The 24,768-nt window shown below is 37.5% G+C and overlaps 2 protein-coding genes and 1 non-coding gene across 4 annotated transcripts; all 3 read left to right on the forward strand.

Moving 5' to 3' along the window:
* The first annotated feature begins 6,369 nt into the window (after positions 1–6,369).
* Trnal-aag (transfer RNA leucine (anticodon AAG)) lies at positions 6,370–6,451 on the forward strand. Its single transcript has one exon. It is a non-coding gene; the product is annotated as a tRNA-Leu (tRNA).
* Positions 6,452–8,256: 1,805 nt separating this feature from the next.
* On the forward strand, positions 8,257–11,539 carry Rbbp5 (retinoblastoma binding protein 5). 2 transcript variants are annotated; one of them, XM_076447721.1, is made up of 8 exons: positions 8,257–8,300; positions 8,755–8,864; positions 8,931–8,956; positions 9,028–9,200; positions 9,789–10,017; positions 10,091–10,546; positions 10,617–11,025; positions 11,102–11,539. In XM_076447721.1, the coding sequence occupies exons 2-8, from the start codon at positions 8,846–8,848 to the stop codon at positions 11,185–11,187; spliced, it is 1,398 nt and encodes a 465-aa protein (XP_076303836.1). In that variant the 5' UTR covers positions 8,257–8,300; positions 8,755–8,845; the 3' UTR covers positions 11,188–11,539. The 2 variants fall into 2 exon arrangements, with proteins under 2 accessions (XP_076303836.1, XP_076303835.1); XM_076447720.1 differs by lacking the exon at positions 8,257–8,300 and having other exon boundaries at positions 8,630–8,864.
* Positions 11,540–11,651: 112 nt separating this feature from the next.
* On the forward strand, positions 11,652–14,471 carry Seipin (lipid droplet biogenesis associated protein seipin). Its single transcript, XM_076447722.1, has 4 exons — positions 11,652–12,087; positions 12,505–12,650; positions 12,727–13,212; positions 13,857–14,471. Exons 1-4 carry the CDS (start codon positions 11,864–11,866, stop codon positions 13,955–13,957), a joined length of 957 nt encoding a protein of 318 aa, XP_076303837.1. The 5' UTR covers positions 11,652–11,863; the 3' UTR covers positions 13,958–14,471.
* The last annotated feature ends 10,297 nt before the right edge of the window (positions 14,472–24,768 follow it).

Here is a 24,768-nt window from a genome sequence, read left to right on the forward strand (position 1 = left end):
GTACCTAAATAGCTCAATCTAAGGCGATCCATATACAACACTATTTATTGTGCAAATAAATAAACATTGAATCTAACATTATAACTAGACTGCGGATCTTTATGCACTGTAAGACTTATGAAAATGTTCAACAAATGCTAGAATATAAAATTCGATAGAATTCAGTACAATTTTTTACTTATTTTGGATCTACAAAGGCTGGTCTCACTAAAAATCGGATTTAAAAAGATCCACTTTCTTCGAATTTCCACCGCCTCCGTTCCATGCAAATGTAAATGTAGTCGTTGCGAAGATGAAGAATACCAACCGTTGTTCGCAGCACAATTTGTCTTATGATTCCAAGTAAAATAAAAAACTAGGACAATTTATTTATTTTGGATCTACAAAAGGCTGTTCCCACTAAAAATTGAATTTTAGAAGATCTACTTGCCTCGAATTTTCCTGTCAAAATTAAAAATTGGATGAACATCCGTAATTGTTCTAATATTCGAACAGTCATGTTTCCCTGTTCAGTTCGGATAATCGAGGTGCTGCTGTACAGTTATACGCGTGACAGAGTTTATTGCAGGAAAATGTGCGAGCCCATGGGTGGAGCTAAAGATTGACCGTCGAGGGAGAGTTCGTTGGTTTGCATTAAAGCGAACTTGCACTCTAAGGAAGCACATTGAAGCGCAAATCAAAATGCAGTCGCTACCGGAAGAGTACTCGACCAGTTGGAGGGCCCTTCGCTATTACTGTGGAGGACTTCGCAGTGCTTGACGAATCACTCACTAATTGCATTCGTGACATGGCCCAGAACTAACAAATGGTTTCTTCACTTGGAAAGTGTTGACGACTATTTTTTTCCTCCTTTTTCCATCCATTCACGCACACGTTCCTGCATTTGTCGCGAGCTTTATGAATTCATCAACTGGAAAAGATTGTACGTGCAGAGTCGAGTGTACAAAAAAGTTCTACAAAACGTGCCTTATGCAACGTATTAATGCAGGAGAAGCATCGTGTTGGTGGTTAAAGAACCGATTCAATTTTGGAAACAGAATTATACCGATCTTGCAAGCATGAAATCCGTTAGATTCTATTATTCTCTATTGTCCTAATGGGGGATGATCGTAAGACTCTTCTCGAGAGTCTCATTACGAATCAAGAGTCCCTTAATGGCTCCTATGAAATTTATTGGCCATTTAACGCCGAGGACGCGCCGAGAAACGCCGAAAGATTGACGGGCTCGAGTGCGAATCTTCTCGTCAATCATTCAGTTCTCCGGCTCCGACGTTTTCCACTCGAAAACTCGCAAATTATCCGGTTGCGTTATGATCACGAGCGCGGATGATACTTGGAACGTTTAATTGAAAAGTTATCTGTAGAAGGATTTCCCATAATGCCGGACACCTAAGGTTTTTCTTAAATAAATGAAAAATATTTTACTTCTTATATATGCTGCTCAATTTATAAATTAACAAGAATTAAGTAAAAAAATAATCAATATTTGCGTAAGCATTAACTTAAATTAACGTTATACTTTGTTTTACTATTAGCTAACTGGTTTGTGTATGATTTTAAAAAATCATGAAATGTTCCCTAGTACCGGACACAATAAAAATTACTAATAATAATTTGCAAAACATTCTGGGATATCGTCGTGAGCCTCGTGGGCCCATTTTTGTCAGTCCGAACATTGAATCCAATCAGAGTCGCCAGATCCCCACTCTACCATCCCCACGCTTCCTCCCGGTCACGTGATGCGTTTCGTCTCGTGTCCGGTACTGACAGGGAGAAAATAACTTTTTTCCCTTTAATTCATGCTCCCTCCCCTCATCTGGAGACTCTAAATCCAATATTCTTTGCTACTTTCTGAACAAACTACGCAGTTTGTTTGACCTTGCCTCGTCTCTAGTGTTCTAGTAACCCAGAGTTCCTTTTCAAAAATTTATGCTATTCAGGTCGTGTATTTAATCACTGAAACCGAAATGATAAATAGTATAAGAAGGGACGCACAATACTAAGATTTATACTGCAATAGAGGAAATTGTTCTGTACTAGGGGACAGTGAACGGCTCAACGGAAAATTTGTTAAAATCAATACACTCTCTATGCGCAATATAGAAAGGTAAATTAAAAACTACTTATCAAAAGATATGCACGTCTTTCACAAAAATGAATAGATACGATAGTTTATAATTTGTATGACGTAACGTTTTCTTGACAGACAACAATCAAGTGATCTCCTTAGCTGTGTATACGCGACAGGTACGTGATAAAACCGTGTGGCTATTGTTTGTTCTTGTTCCTTTTAAAGTTACACGATACAGCAGCTCGGTAAAGTTTTCATTGTTAAAGATATAGCTACTGTCCTGCGTTAAAACTCTCCGTAACTGGATAATTATCTGTATGGTTTAATCGGGAATAACTGATAGGATGCGCTAAGCTGCGCTATTTTTTGAAAATAAAATGTCTAACATGACGAAGTCAGTTAGAAGGAACGTCCCTTGCGCCGTGCTTACAATTGTATCGTATTTTCATTATCATCAAATTGGACACGTACCACAGCCACGAATTTTAACAATGGCAGCTTCACCATACTTGCCTACGTACGCCCGACACCCTTTATACGTTCCCCTTGCGGAAACGCGACGTCTCCATGGTTACAACATTGAAACCCCGCTAGGGGATGACAAAATGGAGAGGCGCATTACTCGGTCTGACAAAGGCGAAGTAGAGTCGAAGAACTTCTTCGGCTACGTACTTGTATTTGAAAAGTCGGGGACGTGTACACAATCCGGATAGAGAGAGGCTGGCAAAGTTTGGCGCAAATGCACCAGCACGATGATTAAAATTATTCGGAGCGCTAGAAAAAGAACGGCCTCTGATACTGGTGAATTAGCAAATGCTTTCGCTCGTCCGAGAGTTGCTCGGCAAGTTTTTCTCAGGTAAACAACACAGTCGCCAAGAATTACAATGGTAATAGAATTGACGGTGCCCGATAAATAAAGGAACGATATTTTTATGTCGTACGTGTTGAATAATGAGCTCTGTCGGAATTAGAAGGATAAGAAAACTCAATCTGATATCATGTGTTCACTTCGAAAAGTGTTCGAAAATAGTCTATCGTTCAAGTTAAAATTACCGAAAATATGTTACATAAATTACCACAATGTTCAATGCTGTCTTCATGTGTGAAAAAGGCCAATAGCATTGTTGGCCCGGCGGGAACATTTAGCGAAAGAATCCAAGTGTTTGAAAACTTATGACAAAAGTGAAATGATGTTCCTCGAGAGAAATGGCTTCAATATACATAGATTTCTGTAAGTTAACTAATTACTTGAACCAAGAACACAGCTAAACTTCGCAACAACAAGCTCTATTCAGTCTTGAAGTTTACTCAAGTAGGTTGTCAATTAGAAATAACAAATTTCTTAACCGTATATCGACTACGTTAATGAAAACAATCATTACGAATGGAATCATTTAATGTAATTTAGAACAAGAGCCATGGGAAGACTAAACCAAGCCCATAATAAATCAACGAAGTGTATAAACTGCCTTGTAAAGCTAACCAATGCCTTGTAAAGGTCTGGGTTAAGTCTGGAACTATTGATACTAGACACTATCGAAACATGTACCTATTGCCAGTGTTTTGTAATAACATTAACATACACATACATTCCTCTGAATTACTATGCAGCATTTGAAAAAATATAATAAATTCTGCGATTGTGCTAGCGGACACGACTAGTTCAGTCCCCTATCGGCGTTGACACTGTCCCGTCAAAGACAAAGAATTAATTGCATTGAGTATGTTCTTTTCGAAGATAAAAGCGAACAATTAGAAATAATGATAAAATACTGTCGATAAAATTCTGTCCAGCTCGTGCCGTCGACAGCATAAACGGGGCTGTACATCGGCGTACCTAATTGAGATTCTTGAAAACTCATGGTATCGTTAGATACTTTCCCAGAAGATCCTTACATTATTCGAACCCATCCGACAAGACTAGTCCGAGAAGTGCAACAGGAAAAGCATGTTTCACACTGACATACAGCAGTACCGTGTCGGGTTATACAATACCGTCATCGAATCGGTCCCACGACAAAACGGGGCGAGATGAAGATCTCCTGGTCTCCGCGCGATTTGCGTTAGGTGACATTTAACGGCGCCCGCATTGACACTATCTGTCATCGGAGAGCCAGCAGCCTGTGGGTACCGACGAAAGGACATCTGACAATGCGCAACCTGGATACGAACGAGCCTGAAGATCGTATCTTCGCACTTCCTGGTGTATGCGAAGCTGTTCGAAGCTCCTCCGGACTTCATCGACTTCCGATGGGTCCAATAAAATCGTTCGCCAATTCCCCGGTCCAGGAAAGAACGAAAAACCAGAGGGAAACAATGCCTCCGCCCTCTCCGGTAAACAAAGGGGGATCGCTGAGGAAAATGGCGACTCAATACACAGGCGTCTAATCCCGGATGAGACGACGGATGTGACGGCGGTGGGTGATGGAGGTGACGGTGGAAGCGGGAGGCGATGCAGACACATCTCTCGGATTACGTCTTAACAAGCTCCACGACGTTCATTTGTCTTATCCGCTCTTACTAATGCGACAGCAGCTGTTGAAATGATTAATTCACCACGAGGATGCTCCTACGCCTTGCACAGACGTACGCGGTCGTGTTCAAGCGCTCACACCGACTTTCCATTATGGCCCCAGCTCCCGATTAATCAACTCCCTTATCGTTACTATAAATACCGTCGAATGTTTAATTAAACAGCGCCCGGAATGACGTTCGTTTGGCACGAATCCACCGCGTGCACCGTTCCGCGACCAATAGAGACAGATGGATCTTGGGAAGCGTGGTAATTCTTACGAAATCACGGTAAGCTCTAATTTCGTCGAGTGCTCGGATGTCGTGCAGCTCTTTTTGCCGATTTCCCGATGGAAACGAACCTGATCATTCAACTTATAAATGTAATACTTTGTTGGTACTCTTTCTGGTATATTAATTGAAAGTAAATTGAATATTTTATTCTTCCCTTGCGGATTTTATTTCTAGGAAGTCTCTGGTTTTGTTATTATATATATTGTGCTTAAACTTTGCTTTCAAACTAGTCATCGTGTACTGCTCTTTTAATAGGTTTCACAGATTACGTGCAATTTCGTAAAAGAAATTGACAACACTAGGGAATAATTATAGTAGCAACGGTGAATTAAGTTTATTTCCACTATAAAAATTGAAGTGTTTATAGTTGCAACCACCATAAATTGTAAACTGGTACATTTTTTAATTGACTTTTTAATATGTCTTTCTATGCAGGCGCATTAAAATCAATATTCGAAAAAGCACCGTTTGTTGCAATTTGTGCAGCAGATAAAGGGAACGAAACCTTACACGGCGGCTCTGTAGACATTGTCAAAACAGCGCCACTGAAGAGTGCGAGAACTGATCGGATTAACTTTCGATTTCCATTAACCACCTGTCATCGACGGGTGTGAGGATCGGTAATTGTTACAGATCGATGACTAATCCGCTCTGGAATTGTTAGTATTCGCTGCGTAAGGGCGCTAACTGACTCGATTACGGGCTACGAGGGCCCATGAGAACAAAGGACCACCAGTGTGACAATTGAACTTCATCGCGCTGATATAAAGTTACAGATGCGAAGGGAGAAAATGAGAGGCGAATATTAAGTCGGCGTACAAAATGGCCGTCGCGAAAAAATAGGGATGCGTTCGTTCGTTCCTCTCGCTTCTCTGTATACATACAATATGTTGGTTCACAGAGCTCGAATAGCAAACCACCACGCATGCGCTGACCAAACGGATCGAAAGCCCCGCCCGGAGACTGCCTTTGTTTAATCCACAGCACCTACGCCCACGACATGTGGCCAACAAACTACGAATTTGTCTCTCCGCAGGATCCTAATCTTCGTGCAGCGTCGCTGTACGCTACAGATGCCAGAAATCGGACTGCGAAGGGGAAACCGATGACGTAAAGTGTTCCATCAATTATCAACTCACAATTTCGTATCACGAGTTTTCGGCGGGTGTGGAAAAACATTGTTATTAATGCAAACGTAACGAAACGCTAATTACATGGAAGTTGAAATAGTCGATAAAAATTTGTTGACAAGAAAAATCGGTATTTGAAGGAAATGCAGAATTAAAGACACCTCTATGAAACAAGACAATAAACAATTTTATGTATCATATTTCGGTACGATATACAAAGTGTTCATAGAGTTGAAATATACTGTATATGAAACATTTTTCATTAATTAAATAGTACGTATTTGCAAAAAAAAATACAATATTTCTCTTCGAATACAGATTATGTATACTTATGATCGCATTGTAAGAACACCCCATACGTGTGGTAGCGTGGCCGAGCGGTCTAAGGCGCTGGTTTAAGGCACCAGTCTCTTCGGGGGCGTGGGTTCGAATCCCACCGCTGCCAATTTTTTTTATAGCCATTTATATGATTATACCGACCTCTTTAATTACAATTATACACATTATATAACGCGAATCAAAGTACATTTCAAGAGAATTTCAAAAAACAGTTTATACAATAAGTGGAACCTTGATGAGAATCAATTACCCACGAGAGTGTCGAATGTGATAGCAGGAATCTTTATTATCAACTAATTTACCGAAAATTGATAAATTGTGTTTCATAAATTCTATCACAATCACAAGAAGCTACATCAATTGATAATAATTTTTAAATCCATTTAAAAAAATCAAAGTTGACCTTCATAAGTCCTTGGCGTATCCGCCTACAAAAAAACTGATAATATCTAATTGAAACCATTTAATCTCCATCCAACCATTTCTCGCGCGTTGTGAATAATAATAATTACACACATCAAGGTGGTAATATCTGGTGCCCCACCCTGTATATTTAGATGCATCCATTTGAAATACCGACGTAAGTAAATCAAGGGCATAGACTTAGAAGTTAGACAAGGGCTTAGCCAACTGAATTGAGAGATCTCGCCACTTTGATGTCGTTTTGCGCACGCGGTTGGCTAATTGTAAGTGTTAAAATATCTTGTACACATTTTTGTCCAGGCGTCCAGGCGTTTTTTTATCGGTGTCGCGCTCAATGTTACCGATAATTCGCGAATTTAGGTGTATTAGCACAGACGAGATATAGGAATAGACCTGACACACCGACGAGATACTGATTAAAGACTGCCAGCCCCTGTGTTATTCAGCGGGACAGTAACCGGGCGCGACGGGCGCGGGGATAACGTGGAACTTACAGTGAACTGAAATACCACATCGCTAAAAGTTCTACCACCGACGAGATATAGGAATAGACCTGACACCCAATGCATTTTGGTGTCCGTCGGTATTGGGTTCCTAGCACCCCATTTCCTATATCTCGTCTGTGCTAACACCCCGTTACCATTCAGTGTCAACAGTGTCAACACCTGTCAACACCTCTATACATAGAATTAGAGAGATGTATTATTCTTATTTCTAGGGGCACAATATTTATAGCCGGGTTAATAGCAAATTATGAATTTAATTTAAAGAAAATTATTGCTATCACTGGCATTAAGATGACGGTACTACAGATTCCTATGGACACCAAGTCCCATAAGATGTCAGGTCTATTCCTATATCTCGTCTGTGGTTCGACTGGTCAAATTTCTACAGCGTCACAGACTGAAGCACTGACGAGATTCTCGTCGTTGGGGTGGCCTCTGTTTAGTGGTGAAAGTTTCTGCTCTTAGTTCATGATATGGTCTAAGGCCTTGCCACCAGTCAGGGTTGCCAACCTCGTCGTGGCATATTCCCTAGGCGCATATCTAGGGGAATGATGCGGCAACGCCAAAATCCCTACATGCTCTGGTACAATCAGGTACGATCAGGTACGATCAGGTACGATAGCTGTACGATAGCGGACTCCAGCGCAGTGTCGCCAGTTGAGCTCCTAATGGAGCTCACACACTCCCCTCTTTTTCTCCTTCCACTATCCCATTCCATCACCATGCGCACCAGTGTCGCCAGTCGAGCTCCAAACGGAGCTCACACATTCCCCTCTTTTTCCCCTTCCACTATCCCATTCCAGCACCATGCGCACACTCCACCAACGCCCCCCACTAAGACCGTACGTTGCGCACGCGCAACGTGTCACATATTACGAATCTGGCCATCAGAGAGAGGGTACCTAATTCCCCTCGATTTCCTCAGTCTGACGACACTGCACGACACTGGCGGGAAAGTGTACTGGAAGAGTCCAGTCTGGTCCAGTCCAGGACGAGACGACGATACAAGCGTGTTACGAAGTTTTGGTAAATTATTATCAATATTTTATTTACAAATACATATTGTACATTCAGTTTTCAAAATCATATCATAACAAATTTTGTGAAATGATACGGGGTGACTATATAAGGTGCTCCTTACTGATGCTAAAATCGCGTCATGTACAGTGTCGCTAGGTCGCCAGCAATCGAGGGGAATCACCTCTCTGATGACCAGAGAGAGGGTATTTACGGTATTTACCTTGTATTCCCCTCGAGTGCTGGTTCGGTCACTTTCTGGCGACTCTGTTTCCCGCCAATAATACTCCCTACCCTACTACTTTCCCCACAATCATCTAGAATCTAGAAACATTACTGCGCGCCCAGCGCATGCGCGAAAAAAACCCGTCCAATATACCATCGCCAATCGCTATCACTCCTTGAATTTTCACTTTTGGTGTTCTGTGTTATAATTAATTATATATACATATTATTGTTGTAGGTCGTAGGTTAACAAATGGACATCACTGTCACAAATAATAACTTCAACAAGTTCTATGTATAATGTGCATACATAAACAAATAAATAAAAAATGAATTTAGAATTATTAGGTAAGATTTTATAAACATTTCGTTTGAAACATAATGGAGTTATAACCTATACATGTTTTTTTCTAGAATCATTTGGTCAGAATTATCCAGAGGTAAGATGTAACCATTAAAATGCATTGTGCTGTTTTCATTTCCTCGAACCTAAATTATTTATAATTATTAGGAGTTTGATGGTACATTAGATTGCATATCGTTAGCAGTAACTTGTACATTCAACAAAAGAGGAACTCTTCTTGCTGTTGGATGTAACGATGGTAGAATCGTTATTTGGGATTTTTTGACAAGAGGTGTTGCCAAAATCATTAGTGCACATGTTCATCCAGTATGTTCCTTAAGGTAAATAATTAAAAATGATGATACAACAGTCAAACCACGATAACTCTATAAGACGAAAATTTTCATTCTCTTCATCATTCCCTTCCGCTGCACTTTAAAAACCTCTCTAAAGTGAAATAAAACTTCCTTTAACTTGAATTATTTTTAACAAGTGTGGAAGCTAAACAAGCTAAAACAGCAGTAAATGTTTTACAAAGTTTTGTAGAAAGATGTGATGATATTGAAGAAAATATATTCTCTGCTTTGATTACCGTTGTAGATACCACTGATCAATAATCTGTTAATTCATTAACGCAGAGTAAAATCACAGATTTCTTTAATATGTAATAATAATATGTAAGAGCCTAGTACTTTTCATTTTTTAAAACTATTACAATCAACAAATTGTTAACTCTTGCAAAACCCCCTGTAGCTCGAATTTTCGTAGGTTAAACCTCTCTTACTCGACTTCGATAAGTCGAAACCTCTATACTCAAAGATTTTAGTTCTTCTCGTGAGATTCGAGTTATCAAGGTTCAACTGTGTATGATAATTACATTATTTCATGTATTGAAATGTTATGCTATTATTATTATTCTAATTAAATAGCTGGTCTAGAAATGGACACAAGTTATTAAGTGCCTCGACAGACAACAACGTCTGCATATGGGATGTTTTATCAGGAGAATGTGATCAAAAATATAGGTTTCCCTCTCCTATACTGAAAATACAGTTTCATCCACGAAATCTCAATAGATTCTTAGTATGTCCAATGAGACATGCAGCAGTAATGGTTGATGTTGAGGGTACACACAGAGTTATACCACTTGATGACGATGTATGTAAAATATACATTTAGCATAATAATATAATATTTCTAACTTTAAAAAGAAATTGTAATTTTATTTCAGAGTGACTTAAATATAGTGGCATCTTTTGACCGGCGCGGAGATTACGTGTATACTGGAAATGCTCGTGGCCGGATTCTAGTTCTTGATGCAGAATCTTTAACTACGAAAGCTTCTTACAAAATATCGCAAGGCACTGCTAGTAATACAGCTGTAAAGAGTATTGAATTTGCTAGGAGAGGGTCTTGTTTTTTAGTAAATACATCAGATAGGGTAATTCGTGTATATGATAGTACAGAAGTACTCGCATGTGGAAAAGATGGCGAACCTGAACCAATACAAAAATTACAAGATCTTGTAAACAAAACTATGTGGAAAAAATGTTGTTTTTCTGGAGATGGAGAGTATGTATGCGCCGGTTCTGCAAGGCAGCATGCTTTGTATGTCTGGGAAAAGAGTATCGGAAATTTAGTGAAAATTTTACATGGAACTAAAGGAGAATTGTTACTTGATGTTGTGGTAAATAATTCATTTACCATTTCATTGGTATTGGATAGTTCATAAAATAATGATAAAAATTTTGATACAGTGGCATCCTGTAAGACCAATCATTGCTTCTATATCATCCGGTGTAGTTTCCATTTGGGCACAAAACCAAGTTGAAAATTGGTCAGCTTTTGCACCAGATTTTAAGGAATTAGACGAGAATGTTGAGTACGAAGAGAGAGAGAGTGAATTTGACTTGAGCGATGAAGATAAGTCTGTGGTGCAAGGTGAAGAAGCACAGGATGAAGAGGTTGAAGTGGATGTTGCATCTATCGATAGAGTTGCTGCCTTTTGTAGCTCTGATGAAGAAATGGAAGATATTGGCTCATTACAATTTTTACCAATATCACCAGATGTAGAAGATTCAGAAGATAATCAAACAACACCACATGAACCGCCTATGAAGAAACATCGTTCACATGATATACAGTTGCAAGGAGCACCAGTAGATGGTAATGTCTATAACACATACGAATATGTAATAAATTGCGTTCATTTAATTTATACTGTTAATGCTTTTGTTTCTAGAAACTCATCCATTATTAAATAAAGGGAAAGACAAGCCAACAACCAAAAAAGGGAGGCCTCGACTAGAACACAGAAAGGGGAAATAATTTCAAATAAGCTGTTTTATATTTTTTTAGTATTAACAAGTATTTTACAATGTACAGATTGTTCAAAAGTACTTCAAATATTTTATCAATTTTGATAATATTTTGTATTTATAATATATATTATGAAATGTGTCAATAATGCTTCCTATGGAATGGTTCACACAACACACATTCTTATATACACCGTTCTCAAGTGTTTTGATATTGAAAGTTTATGTTAAATACTATTCTGTGTATCTGAGCATAGACAAAAATTTTAATTTCTTGTTCATCTTAACAACAATAAAAAGTAATGACTATAAATTTAAATTTCAATTCGATAATTATATTCTCGAATATGTTAATTGATTATTAAATAAAATACTATAAAAAATTCATAATGAAATTATACTTATTATGATTCCTCCCTATTATTATTATTTTTCGCAAAACTGTATATATATTATATATTGTATATATGTATATATATATATTTAGTAACACTGCTGTTGCCGCTCGAACTGTGAAATGCAATAGAGTTAACCTATACTTCAGTACAAAATAATTTAAAAAGAAGATTAATTGAGCGATAAATATGTACTTATCTTATCCGACTTAACGTTGGTTGAAAGCATAATTAAAGTTGCGCAGTGATCAGCCTAATTTGCTAGCTAAGAGTGCATCAAATTGTTTAAATATGTTCATTTCGAGGTTGTTGGAACTAGTAAATAGAAAATGGTTTAGCGTTCAGAAGAAAACAACGGAACGTGTACAATCTGCCAGACATGTAATACTAAGCGGCGGAATGGTCATCATTAGTGGAGTTCTTGTTGTATGGTTATCAATATTTCTTTATATAGCATTCTATTATGCGTACATGCCCAGTATGTCTTATGTACGTCCGGTACACTTACAATTCAAGTGAGCTCCTTAATTGTATGTTAATTATTTTGTTCATAATCAATTATATTATTCCTCATAGTTTTTAATTCTATCAGGATATGTATGCCACATGCTAATTCAGATTAACCCTTCGCACTCCGAATTATCTTCTAATTTTGTTACCAACAACTCCTTTACTTTAAAGGATAGTTCCTTGACTGCTACTTATTTTAAACAATTTTGTTTACTAATTATATTAAATATAACTCTCAACCTTTGTTGTAATTTATATTTGTGGAACTTATATTTCTTTTTAACTTAAAAATACGATTTAAATAAATAGAGGAAGAACCAAATACATATAAAAACGCGTTTCATTTAAATTTACCTCTGTCCGTTGTTGAGTCATACTCAACAAAAGAATGCAAAGGGTTAAACTATTTTCATTTGTTGCAGATCATGTAACGAACAGAAAGGAATATGTAGTTTTCCTTCAGCGTACGTGCAGTTGACAAACAAACAACAATTGCTTATGGTTGGACAACCGTATAAAGTAAACTTGCATTTAGAAATGCCAGAATCTCCTGCTAATAAAGAACTCGGTAATATCTACAAACTTTTCTTTCGCTAGACGAAATAGATTGGAATTATTCATTTATATATTTTTCTTTTAAACAGGTATGTTTATGGTCTGCGCGGAATTACATAGCAGAGGTGGTTTCGTTGTAGAACATGTATGTAAATCTGCCATGTTGCATTACCGCAGTACATTGTTACATGCAATTACAACTCTGACATTGTCGCCTATGATGATTTTTGGCAATACGGAAGAGAAACAAAATCTAGTTCTAGAATTGTTTGGTAATTTTGAAGAAGATCAGAGCCATCCAGTTACAGTTGTATATATTGAAATACAATCACGACATATTGAATTTTATTCATCAACTGTGATGATAAGTGCACATTTATCTGGTCTACGTTACCTCATGTTTCATTGGCCAGTTTTGTCTGCCATTGTTGGAATCAGTACGAATTTGTTTTTCATAGCTCTTGTATGCACGCTTTCTTACTTTCACTTTACTACCTATGAGGAAAACAGCGATGAGAATTTCAATTATGAAGAAGAAATGCAGAATAATCGTTCTATAACTGGTGGTCATGATTGTAAGTTATATTGTTTCTTCCTATTAGGTTGTCCTAAAAGTTTCTTTTACTACGTGCACATTCAAACAACAACAAACAACACAATCTTCTGTTCGTTAATGTTTTATTATTCCTTACAGGAGTAGACTCGTTTTTCCAGAATTGCAAAGGTCTGGGATGTGCCTTCTCATTTCTCAATAATGCAAAGATGGAGTTATTCAGTGTAGTCAATAGTTCTAGATAAAAGATTAATCTAGGCCGCGATCGCCCTCAAATGTCCTATTTTTACGTTTACGACGCGTAATTGCATTATTCGGCACCGTAATTTGCATTATTCGGAAGCATACAGCTGCGCATGTAGCTATTTTCATAAAGCTACTACAGCTACATGCTGCCGAATAATGGAAATTACGCCTATAAGTGACTATACTTAAAAAGCTCCATCTTTGTATTATTGAGATATGAGAACGCGCATTCCGCATCCTTGCAATCCTGGAAACGAGTCTACCCCCTTAAGCTTCCCCTTTCTTAAACATGCCATTGGTTTTCTTAAAAACTACTCTGAATGTGCACTGAGCATATTAATCGAGAACGAAACGAACTTTTGGAACAACCTAATATAATTCTCTGTATTATAGTGTTACTAAAATGATCATCTTTTACAGCACTATCTGATTCATCATCATCAGACGATCCTTTCACATTACCAGACTTTATGGATCAAGAAGAACAACTACTCTCTTCACATATTGAACAATTAAACTAATTTACTGTATATACATTCATGGTGCATTTACAATTTCTAATCAAAGTAAGGGATAGAAGTGCAATTGGTTATGCAACTAATGTTTAGGAAGAAAGATATTCTTTAAAGTAAAAGAGAAAACAAAGATTATTTATTGCATGACTATAATTACACTGATAGATGTGATAAATAATAATAGATAAAGTGATAAATAATATATATATATATGTATATATCATATATTTTTTAGTTGTACTATATACAGTTAATGATATTCGTAATAAATCAATTAACTTGTAGAAAACCATCGAATACGTCGCAACTGTACAATTCTTAACTTTTACTTACTGTATCTTAATTTGTATTTAAATGTATATAAATTGCATTTCTTGTTAGTTATATAAGTGTCGCGGAAAGTATATGTATATGTTAATAAATCGCATGGAGTATATAATTGATAGATATCGATTAACGACATGTAAAAAATATAATATATTGTATATAATAAATTACACAATACTTTCGATAGAAACAATTTACGCTTTTTATCATATTATACTTTTTATACATACGAAATCACAGACTTTTATGAATTTGTATGGGCTTGTAGAACTCGACAACTTGATTACGAAGAGATTTTTAATTCTTCGATATTGTTTAAATTTTTTGAGTTGTAAATGTCGAAAATTTAGTGTTAACTTTTTTCAGAAAATTATTACTTCAATAGTATTGTGCAGACATCAACATGAAACAAACCATTTCAATTTTAAGAATTTTTAACCACTCGGTAATAAACCAATTCATGTGCTCCTTGACGAATTCCAACCGTGTTTTCCAATACCGTTTAGAAACATGTGGTTTCTTACATGTTATGAGTGAGAAAAAGATTAATTCCGTTTAAACAACGGCTAACTGTCCTGCTGTTTATGCTTTCGGGATTTAACGGATCTTTTATTTCAACAACAGTATTTATCAATTTTAATGGATTTATTTAGAGAGTCTTAAAATTCGGCGATTTAGTTTCTATATTAGACATATTTAATAATGTAAACAATATTTTGAATAATGGTAATGCAATTTTTAGTGACGACTCTGAGTCACTACTGATCACTACTCGAGTGCAAAAATCCGCCTGAAATGCGGCAACCCGATCAACAGAGGTGTACGTTGCGCACGTCACAGAGGCGTGCGACAGTCACGTATCAAGTCTCAAGTCTTCCATCAAACGTGTATTGCATATGTGTATTTTTGTGACTACTTGCACTTGTGAGGATTTCATTCAACATTTATTGACAAAATGGATATATGAAAACTACTTTATAGTGATTACGAGTAAATTCCTTATGCGAGCCTGATTGTAAAGTGAAAGGACATTGATCCCTTGTGGATTTTAAAGAGTAGATTTAACAACGAAACTATTTTTCGTTGAAAAGCAACAAATTGAAGCGTGTCGCTCCCATATTTTGATGGGAAACCATTTGAAACTCTAGCACTCTAGTTAGTTAGAAACACTAGTTGGAGAATCGGTTTCTGTGTCGATGTTTCTCCATTTCCAGGCATTTACCAAGACTCGCTTTCATTGTGAACGAGTTACAAGAGCTTCTGGGAGTCTTGCGTCGTGTTCCAAAACTGTTGCATTTCCTTGAAAACAGCGATTCCTAAGGTCATTTGAAATAACTTTCTCCTTTACGAAAATGTTATTAACGGAAAGCGCGAACCAATCAGAGTGCGGTTACAGTGGACGGATTGCGACTCGGCGATCGGTCACGCTGAACATGGCGTTCGCATTGGTCAAGCCAGAATCCGTCCGCTGTAACCGTGCTCTGATTGGTCCGTGGTTTTCCGTTAATAACTCCTTAACAAAGCCGCGGAGAACATTTTCGCAAAAGAAAAAGTTACTTCGAATAACCTTAAGAATCGCCCCTTTCAAGGAAATGCAACAATTATGGGAGAATCTGTAGAATGTTTAAAGTGTCTCGACAGTGTACCGAATGTTGGCGCGTTAAAGGGAAGAAAAAAGGAATGACGGACATGCGTGCACAAGTGTTGGCGACTAAAGAGAGCAGAAAGGGATGGGTGAATCTTATGCATTCGTAGGCGCAAGTCACGTTACACATGGAGCATAAATACATGGAACCGGTTTCCAGCGTTATCCTGGCTCCGCGCACCGCGGTGGGTTAAAAAGGGGATCTCAAAGGAGCAGCACGAATTCGTGGGGTTGCCTTGTGTTTCTCTTGGCTCGTTACTCGAGATTCAGACAGGTGTGCGAGCTCTCTCCTCTCTTCTCTTCCTCTGTCTCTCCGTTACTCGTCCCTCGGCTCTTCTCGAGAGGTTCTCGATTTACTTTAAACCGGTGTTTCTGACGCATATGCGAGAACCGAAGTGAAATTGCATCGATCTTTGATCCGATCGGGTCGGGTCGGGTATGCAGAAACGAAATTGAAAACAGGCTCGTTTTGAACGAAATTGTAAATCAGATACCGGAGTACGATCGAACAAAAACGATCGGCGCAGCGTTGCATACGGTCTTTCGAAATTCAATGAGCTTATCTTGTCGCTATTATTTTATTATACTCCGCGGTAATATTGTAAGACGGTAATATTGTAGAAAAGAACTTGGCCCGCCCGTATACACGGTGTTATTGTTTACTGAAGCCTTTTTCGTTAAACTATACTTTATAACTATACTAACTGTAATAATAAAACCAATTAAGATAAAAACACCTGTTTTTAGCAGCGACAAAACTATCAGGTTTACTAGCAGCGAAAAACTGAATAGAAATACTTTATTTGTATTGTTCTTTCCTTTAGACTTTTAGAGAATACTTCTTTAGCTAGCATTGCACAACCGTTCTCTATAACATGTAAAATATAAATATATACAGCGGATCTTTATGCAAAATAAACATGTTCTACCTGAAGTGCAACAAACTAGAATAAAATATAATAGAAATTTGTTTTCTAGGTTAATATGTTTGATAAGTTGAAAATAATATAACGATATTCTTTAATCCTTCTAATATTTGTATTGTTTTGAATTGCATCTACTTATTTTTGTTATAAATGCATAAAATCCGCTGTCTAATCCCAGTCGAAACGGTGACAATATTCATTTGCAAGAAAGTTCTCGCTGGACTACGTAGCATCCCCCACGACGCGGCGGCACTTCTAATTCTCGCCGCTATGCGGTTACCACCAGAATCGCCAGATTAAGACTCTACCTTCCCCTTCTACGATGCTATTCCCCGCGCTTCCGCCACTGCCCGGTCACGTGACGCGTTCCCTCTCTCTCATGCATGTGGTGTAATGTCACGTGGCATAATCTGGTACTGGCAGAGAGAGGGTAATTATTTCCCCTCAATTCGCGCGTAAGTTCCTCTCATCTGACGACTTTGGTTTATAATTTGTGAGGGGGTGGCTCCTGAAAGACCATACTCTAGCATAGGATTTTTCGCACACTGTATATCTTCATTGTAGATATCATACTATAGAAATATTTATGATAATTGCTATTATCCAACGAAAAAAAATATATCGGATGATTCCATAGTTTGTGCCCGATTTTCATAGATATCGCAAACTGTACTGCACGGCGAAGTGTAAAGAAAAATTATATTCTACAATTAGAAAAGAATGGTGACTATATAATTTATTACTAAAGTATTCTTTAAAGTTTAACCATTGAATTTTATTTTCAAATCGGGCACGAACTTGTGTGCAATCATCTAATATGTCTTTCTTTACGGTATAATTGCATTCTCTAAACACATATAAGCAAATTAATTTTCACGAATTCAAACAATTCCCATGGTATACATGTTCAAGAGCACTTGTAGTTATAGAAAATGCAAAAAATTGGTTTTTTGAAAGTTCAAAGTCAGAATACTCCCTTAAGGATTCTGTTCAGCTGACTGTGAATTAGACACATTTAGACGTTCATTTCTTTGCAATTTACCCTACAATTATCAATTTCCTTGCTGGAAAAGTTATGAAACAGACACGAGGGCCATTCGTTTCATTGAAAACTATTTCGCACGGGCAACAGAAACAAGGCAGATTCTCATCCCGGCCCAAATATAGCGGACGAATTGTGGAGCAATTTGAATATGTATTGCCGCGACGTGCGGAAAAACTGTGATTTACCTCGGCTGTACTCGACGGTGTTTACCAATGGCTCGCTCTTTCACTATTGCTGAATCGGTGACGCAGAAACTAGATTTTGCCACGCTTTGATAAATAGCGTGCGAACTTTCAAAGAGCGTTTGATACGATGCAGTTAATGTATACATACATAAATATTTTTAGTTCGCCTACATTCAATGTGTGTTTCATTTTCGATGCTCTCATATCCCGGGAACGTTCGTTATATTATTCGTAGACTAATCATGACCTATGTAATTTTGCTGTGCGTATGCATGCACGTTTTTCCTGGGTGTTGCACATTTTTCCCGAGTGGTACACGTCGTTCCGTTTCAGCGCTTAATCGCGCGACTCTGATTTCATAAACGTTCCCGTATACGTATACATCCCCGGTCCTTAATTCAATTTTTCAATGCCGAAAACCTGATCTAAATGCAAATTCGAATATTTGCACGAGCACAGTGTATTTTTTCGCCGTAAATGAACTACCGGTTGAAGCAGCGGCCGGCGTATCAGCGCGAAATTTATCGTCGACGCGAGACAGAAGATACAAGGGCGCATTCAGAGGTTTGTTGGCCGTCGCGATGTTCTTTTTACCGTATTTGCAACGTTGCGCTGATTATCCAACTGGCTGTTTATATTTTTACCGCTGACTGACGGTTTATGGAAATTATCGAGCATGTGCTCGGATTCTAAATACCAGTGATTTATTTCATGTACGTGGGGAAAGGCACTGTGGATTTATCGAGTCTTAAAACTTTTTATGGGCTTTCAGTGTGCATCCTACATTTATCACGCAAATGTAAATTTATAAATGACTTTTCCAATGAAATTCTAAAATTACTGCGTAACAGAAAAATGTGAACGTTCTCCAATGTTCAAAAGTGCCCCTAAATCAAATTAATATATAGCTTATTTAAAGAAAATAATTTGTGTCAATTTTCAACCCCACATGTCAACATGGGGTGGCAAAGAAAAAAATATTTTAAAAAATATTTTACCTATTAGAATGCACATCTATGCATTTTTTCAGAATTTTTAGCATCGATACCGAATTTTAAAAAATAAAATAAATTTTGAAATGCCGATTTCTTTTAGAGGTTATGAAATACTACGTTTATATTTTTACAGTTTTAGCATCTCGTTATTATCTAGTTAGGGGCACATACTTTAAAAAATAAAAAACCGATCACATTCAAGCGCTGCCTGGCAGAAATCGATATAACCTCGCAGGAGTTACCCCGATTTATTAGGTCGTTTCGGTCCGAACTAATCTAGAGGAGCATTTTGCAGTTTTTGCAACGTTACAAAACTAACAATATGTAAATTAATATAAGTGTATATTGTTAAAACAAGTGCCAGGTATTCGCCGCGATGCGTTGGGTGTAATTCTTCGCGATTACTGTTGGTAATATATTTTGCAATAAGTGCGGCTTAATCATATACAAATAAGGCGAAATGTGTATCCAGACCTAATCCAGACCCAACAATAACTAATAATAATAAAATCTATTGAGGAATTATAAAATGATTTGAAAACAAATAAAGCGTTCCTGAGATACATTGATTTTCACTCGAAAATGTTACTTGATTGGAAAAATTTGATTGAACCGTTAGTTGACCGTAGACATATCTGCGCGGCTTGGACTCGATATAAAATGGATGAATATTTTAAAAAAATTATTGATAGCCTCAGCTCAAGCGTCTATCGATTTTTCTGTATAAATTCGAAACGGTAATTCATCTCAATTGCGGATCACCTAATTAGAATCATTTTTCATATAGAAAAAATATCCGTCCACGATAGCGGTTTCGGATTAAATAAAATAAATGCAGGTTTTGCGCGGGGTTTATTGACTTTTCACAAATCGAAGCTCCGCAAAGCTCAACCTGGAAAGCGCTGATTACTCGCGTCGATGTTAAATTTTATCATGCGCGCGTTGACGTTTCCAATTAATGAATGCCCGATCCGGGAACCGAAATTACAAATTTTATAATTTGTTGGACGCGGGGCGCGGAAACGGCTTCATAAGCCGATCGATTTTCAATAACTTGCTTGTGTACACGTCGCGAGCAATGTAATCAAGTAGACTTTACCTTTAATCCCTTTGTATACATTTTTAAACATCACAGAAAATTTTATGATAACGTTATTCCTTGAATACATCAACGCGTTTATTCATTGCCGTGAGTTATTTTCATTTTTTTTTTAAGAACTTTCTAGAAGAACAGTAGATATTTCGTCATTAAGAGAATTGTTATTATTAACTTCTGTCAATTTTGTATACATACAGTGTCTTCAAAAAGTATCTGAATACTTAATTTCCGAATTATTGTTTCTTAGACTTACAATTTCGTAAAAGAGAATTCCTTTCGATGAGGACAGACTTCAAAAAGTCTGTCAAGGTAAATTTTGCACAAAACATTTTTAACAGATCTTCGCCGATCCTAAGGTGGAGTAATACAGTGTAACGGTTTTTACATCTAATTTCTTGACACCCCGTATGTTGATGTACGTCGTACCCATTGAATGTGCATCTCCAACCATCAAATACACAGTCTAATTAGTTTATCCACTACAAATTCTCTAGAGACGTAAATAAGTGGATGATCAGATTGTTGCTTCATTTTGAAATTATTTTTAACAAAATATGTACAACAGTTCATTAAAGAGCACTGAAAAAGTAAAGTGGTGAAAAAGTGAGCACTGATAAAGTGAAGTTAAATTATGATTTCTCGAAACTTACTATAATTAATAAAATGAAGGCAACGGCCTGTCAGGGTCTCGTCAGATGTCGCGATGTCGGGATTGTTTGACAGCACGTTGTGATAGTGTTGAATTAGTAGAACTGTGACATCCGCGTAGTGTGTCGACCAAGAAGGATAGCAAGAACCGAAGAAATCTGTGGAAGCAACCCTCAGTCGCATCTCAGCCGCTTTATTAGATTCGCTTGGGTTTCATTTCGTGACGGTTAAGCGAACGAGATTTTCGCGCCCGGTGGCCAACTGCCAACGGATTGAATTTCTTAAAATTACCAGACCAGAGTAAACCCAGTTAGTAACCGGCTCTCGAACGGTTCACCCCAGCCGAAGGACACCTTTGTATTGCAAACTTACGTAATTATTTTAGAGAGACTATGCCGTTAAAGACGTTACGAAATTCATTGAATTATCTTGGCAATGGCATTGCAACAGGGGAACGCAACTTGCAGATAAGTGTCCGCGTTTTCTGCTAATACAACCCTTCCACTTCGGCATAATAGGCTACTTCTGTACCATTATAATTGACGTATGTTGCGCCTGATCAATTCAACGCGTGGACCAATGGAAATGCACATTTACTTTTATATCAAATGATTGCATAAGTTCGTGCCTGATTTTCATAGATGTAGAATACTGTACTTCACGGTGGAGCGTAAAAAAAATTTTGTAGTCACCATTCGTTTCTAATTGAAGAAAATGCAGCGAATACATGTGCTATTAGATAGGAATTGTCTAATGCGTCTGACCATGATCTACTGATTCTACTGCTTGGTATACTAAAAAAAGCACGCGATCTCGGCGAACTTTTAAACTAGTTTTTCTCGAAAAGAATGCGCCAAACAAAAAATTGTTATTACCGGTTATGTTAAACCAGACAAGAAAAGCCAATCTTTGTGCTTTGTTTTTGATTTTGAAAAAATCAGTTTCTACGACAGTTACAAATGGTCTAAATCTTCAGCTTCTTCTGTTTGTAAAAAAAAAAGAAAAAAATGTAGTAATCAAAAGTCCACTTCGTCGAAGAGTAAATAAGTCTTACGAATGTTATTGCAAAATTTTATCGAAATTGGTCCAATAGTCGTTCAGATATTTTAGGTATCGATCTCGAAAACTTGATCTCCACATGAAACTTTGGAAGAGTATAGCAAAAGGATCATACATACTATGTAACAGTCTTTTAAATTTTACCAACGGCACGTAATGGCTTAAGTGCACGGGTATCCAACTGACTTTCAAATACATTTTCCTCGAAGACGAATCTTCCTAGTAATTCTGTTATTCTCTATTTTCGCTTCATTTCAAGCCAAAGAGTCTCGTAAACTGCATTTGAACCGCGAACTTCAGAGTTGATTTAATTGAGGAATCGTTCGAAGTCAAATCGACTATAATTAGGCTATAATAAGTATAAAAATGATAATGAGAATTATCATTGCTGTTTTCACGCGCGGCGGGCTTATCGCCCCTGAAATCGGACGCCCATCGCCTCGTTCCGGCGCGGCGGGAGGGAATTTACGCCGTGACTGCCTCAATTAAAACACGAGCAGGAACGGTTGAATAAATGACCGCTAATTATTTCATCTGACTCGACATATATCAACGCTATGATTTAATAATCTCGTTAAACCGGGGTAAATAAAGGTGAAAGGGAAGAGAGCAAAAAGTGAAAACCGGTGAATCGACTCGGACAGGAAAAATAATAAGCTTCTGCGGAGCGTGTCGTCGGTTTCGTGTCGTGTCCGCGTTTCTTGGCAGAATTTTTGCGGTCGCAAATACTATGAGAATGTCGCTGAACTGTTTTACGTCCTGCTGCTCGAATGTCCCTCGTTTTTGTTATAATCGCCCGGCCGCGCCGTACCGGCAAGAAAATCGAATTATCACCGAACCACAGAAGCGGAGATCTTTCCAGGGAGTGCCGCTGCGTTCGTGCTTTGTATCGTGCAGCCGTCAATGCAACACCTCGCGATCTAGTAACTTTAACCTTTCTGTTCGTAACCGAGTACCCGGATACCCATTTGACACTTTGAGTTAGGCAATAGCCTGATAAGGGGGTCAAAAGTGCTCCTAAACGAAATTGAAATTGCAATAGGCCGATAGCTTGTCCGAAGGAAATACTTTCTGCCAATTTTCAACCCCACATGTCGATACGGGAACCAAGTAATTGGATGGCAAAGAATTGTTAGTTATTAGGATACACATCTATGAATTTTTTTTAGAATTTTTAGCTTAAACCGAATTTTTAAAAATAAAAGAAATTTTGAAATGCCGATTTCTTGTAGAGGTTTTAAAATACTACGTTTGTATTTTTACAGTTTTAGCATCTCGTTATGGTTGTTAACATATAATTTCTTCAGATTTTTCAAAGTGGGGGCGCATAGTTAAAAGAATCAAAAACGACATTTTCGAGCGCCGCCTGGCAGAAATCTATATAACCCGGAAGGGGTTAATCCGATTTCTTAGGACGTTCCTGTCCGAACTAATCTAGAGAAGCATGTTGCAGTTTTTGCAACGTTACAACATTACAACGTTAAGTTCGTATCAGTGTATATTGTTAAGACGAGTGCCAGATATTCGTGATGAGTCGGGTGTAATTCTTCGTTTTGGAAGTCATCAAAGCCATACAAAAAGATTAATATTAAATACGCAGCTAGAATAAGTACCGGTTGATCATGTACGAAAAAAAAGAGAATTGTATGTAACCTTCAAGGTTAACCTTATTTCTGCCAGAGGGCGCTTGAAAATTACTGGTTTTTGATTTTTTAACAATGTATTCTAACTTCGAAAAATCTGAAAAATTATATGTTAACAACCACATAACGAGATGCTAAAACTGTAAAAATCTAAACTTAGTGTTTCATAACTTCTCCAAGGAATCGGCATTTAAAATTTTTTTATTCTTTAAAATTTGGGACTCTGAAGCTAAAAATTCTGAAAAAATTCATAAATGTGCATTCTAATAGCTATCATATGCCTAAATTTTTTCAGGATTTTCAATTGAAGAGAATAAGAGATATTACAGAAAAACCGCCAAGTATGAAAAACCGGTCTATTGCAAATTCAATTTGGTTTAGGAGCACTTTGGATCCACTTATCCGGCTACGCCCTTTTTTATAATCCTAATAAAATATCTTTAAACCCATTCAGATACTCGTTGAGATACAAAAGATTGAAAATGGCAACACACAATTTTCTTCGTTTCCGTGTAAATTAAGATGGCAGCATGGAGGTCCGCTAACAGGCCGATGTACATACAAGAAGTCAGTGAAAAGAAAGTTTCTATTACGCAATTCGAGTAAGCCGTATCTGAAACTGTGAAGTGTTCCGCTTTCAAATTGTTCCGCAGTGGATGGTTTGGTTCGGTATTGGAAGCGGTGCGCCAGCGATGGGTCGTTGAAAAATAAAAGACCCGATGCGAAAGCGATCTCCACTGTCAGGCGATTCGAAGGACGCTCTGGATGGAATTTTACTGCCATTCCGGTCGTACCGAATTATCGAGCGTGCATCGTAACACGTTTCGTTACAACGTAACAGCTTTGATATGCAAATACCTGTTCGAACAACGAAGAACTTATTTATCTGCACTCCAAGAATTCGTGTTTTCGATTACTCTCACTCTTCGCATAATTCTCCCGCGCGGCAATGAAACGAATATTTATTTAGTAGAAACGAACGAAAACCTTCAGCTTCTCGGGTACGCAATATTTAATAGACAGAATATTTGGTAATTAAACAGAATTTTGCAAACTATATTATTTTCTATTATAATATTATTTTTGCATTTGCCGTTTTGTATAGAATTTTATAAGACTGTTTATTGTGCAAAACAAAAAAAAGTAAATATTTTGTACAGGGTGGGGGGCACCAGATATTATTACCTTGATTTACGTCAGTATTATTGTTCACAGCGAGAAATGTTTCGGTGTCTTCAAGAAATG

This window comes from Lasioglossum baleicum, chromosome 3, assembly GCF_051020765.1.
Source record: "Lasioglossum baleicum chromosome 3, iyLasBale1, whole genome shotgun sequence".
Classification (NCBI taxonomy): domain Eukaryota; kingdom Metazoa; phylum Arthropoda; class Insecta; order Hymenoptera; family Halictidae; genus Lasioglossum; species Lasioglossum baleicum.

What these genes read in the sequence shown, in the direction of transcription:
- Rbbp5 (XM_076447721.1), top strand. An exon ending in AATTGTTACTTGATGTTGTG is followed by an intron (nt 10,547 to 10,616) that starts GTAAATAATTCA and finishes ATTTTGATACAG; the next exon opens with TGGCATCCTGTAAGACCAAT. An exon ending in GCAAGGAGCACCAGTAGATG is followed by an intron (nt 11,026 to 11,101) that starts GTAATGTCTATA and finishes TTTTGTTTCTAG; the next exon opens with AAACTCATCCATTATTAAAT.
- Seipin (XM_076447722.1), top strand. Translation starts at nt 11,864, where the DNA reads ATGTTCATTTCGAGGTTGTTGGAACTAGTAAATAGAAAATGGTTTAGC. An exon ending in CCGGTACACTTACAATTCAA is followed by an intron (nt 12,088 to 12,504) that starts GTGAGCTCCTTA and finishes CATTTGTTGCAG; the next exon opens with ATCATGTAACGAACAGAAAG. An exon ending in TATAACTGGTGGTCATGATT is followed by an intron (nt 13,213 to 13,856) that starts GTAAGTTATATT and finishes CATCTTTTACAG; the next exon opens with CACTATCTGATTCATCATCA.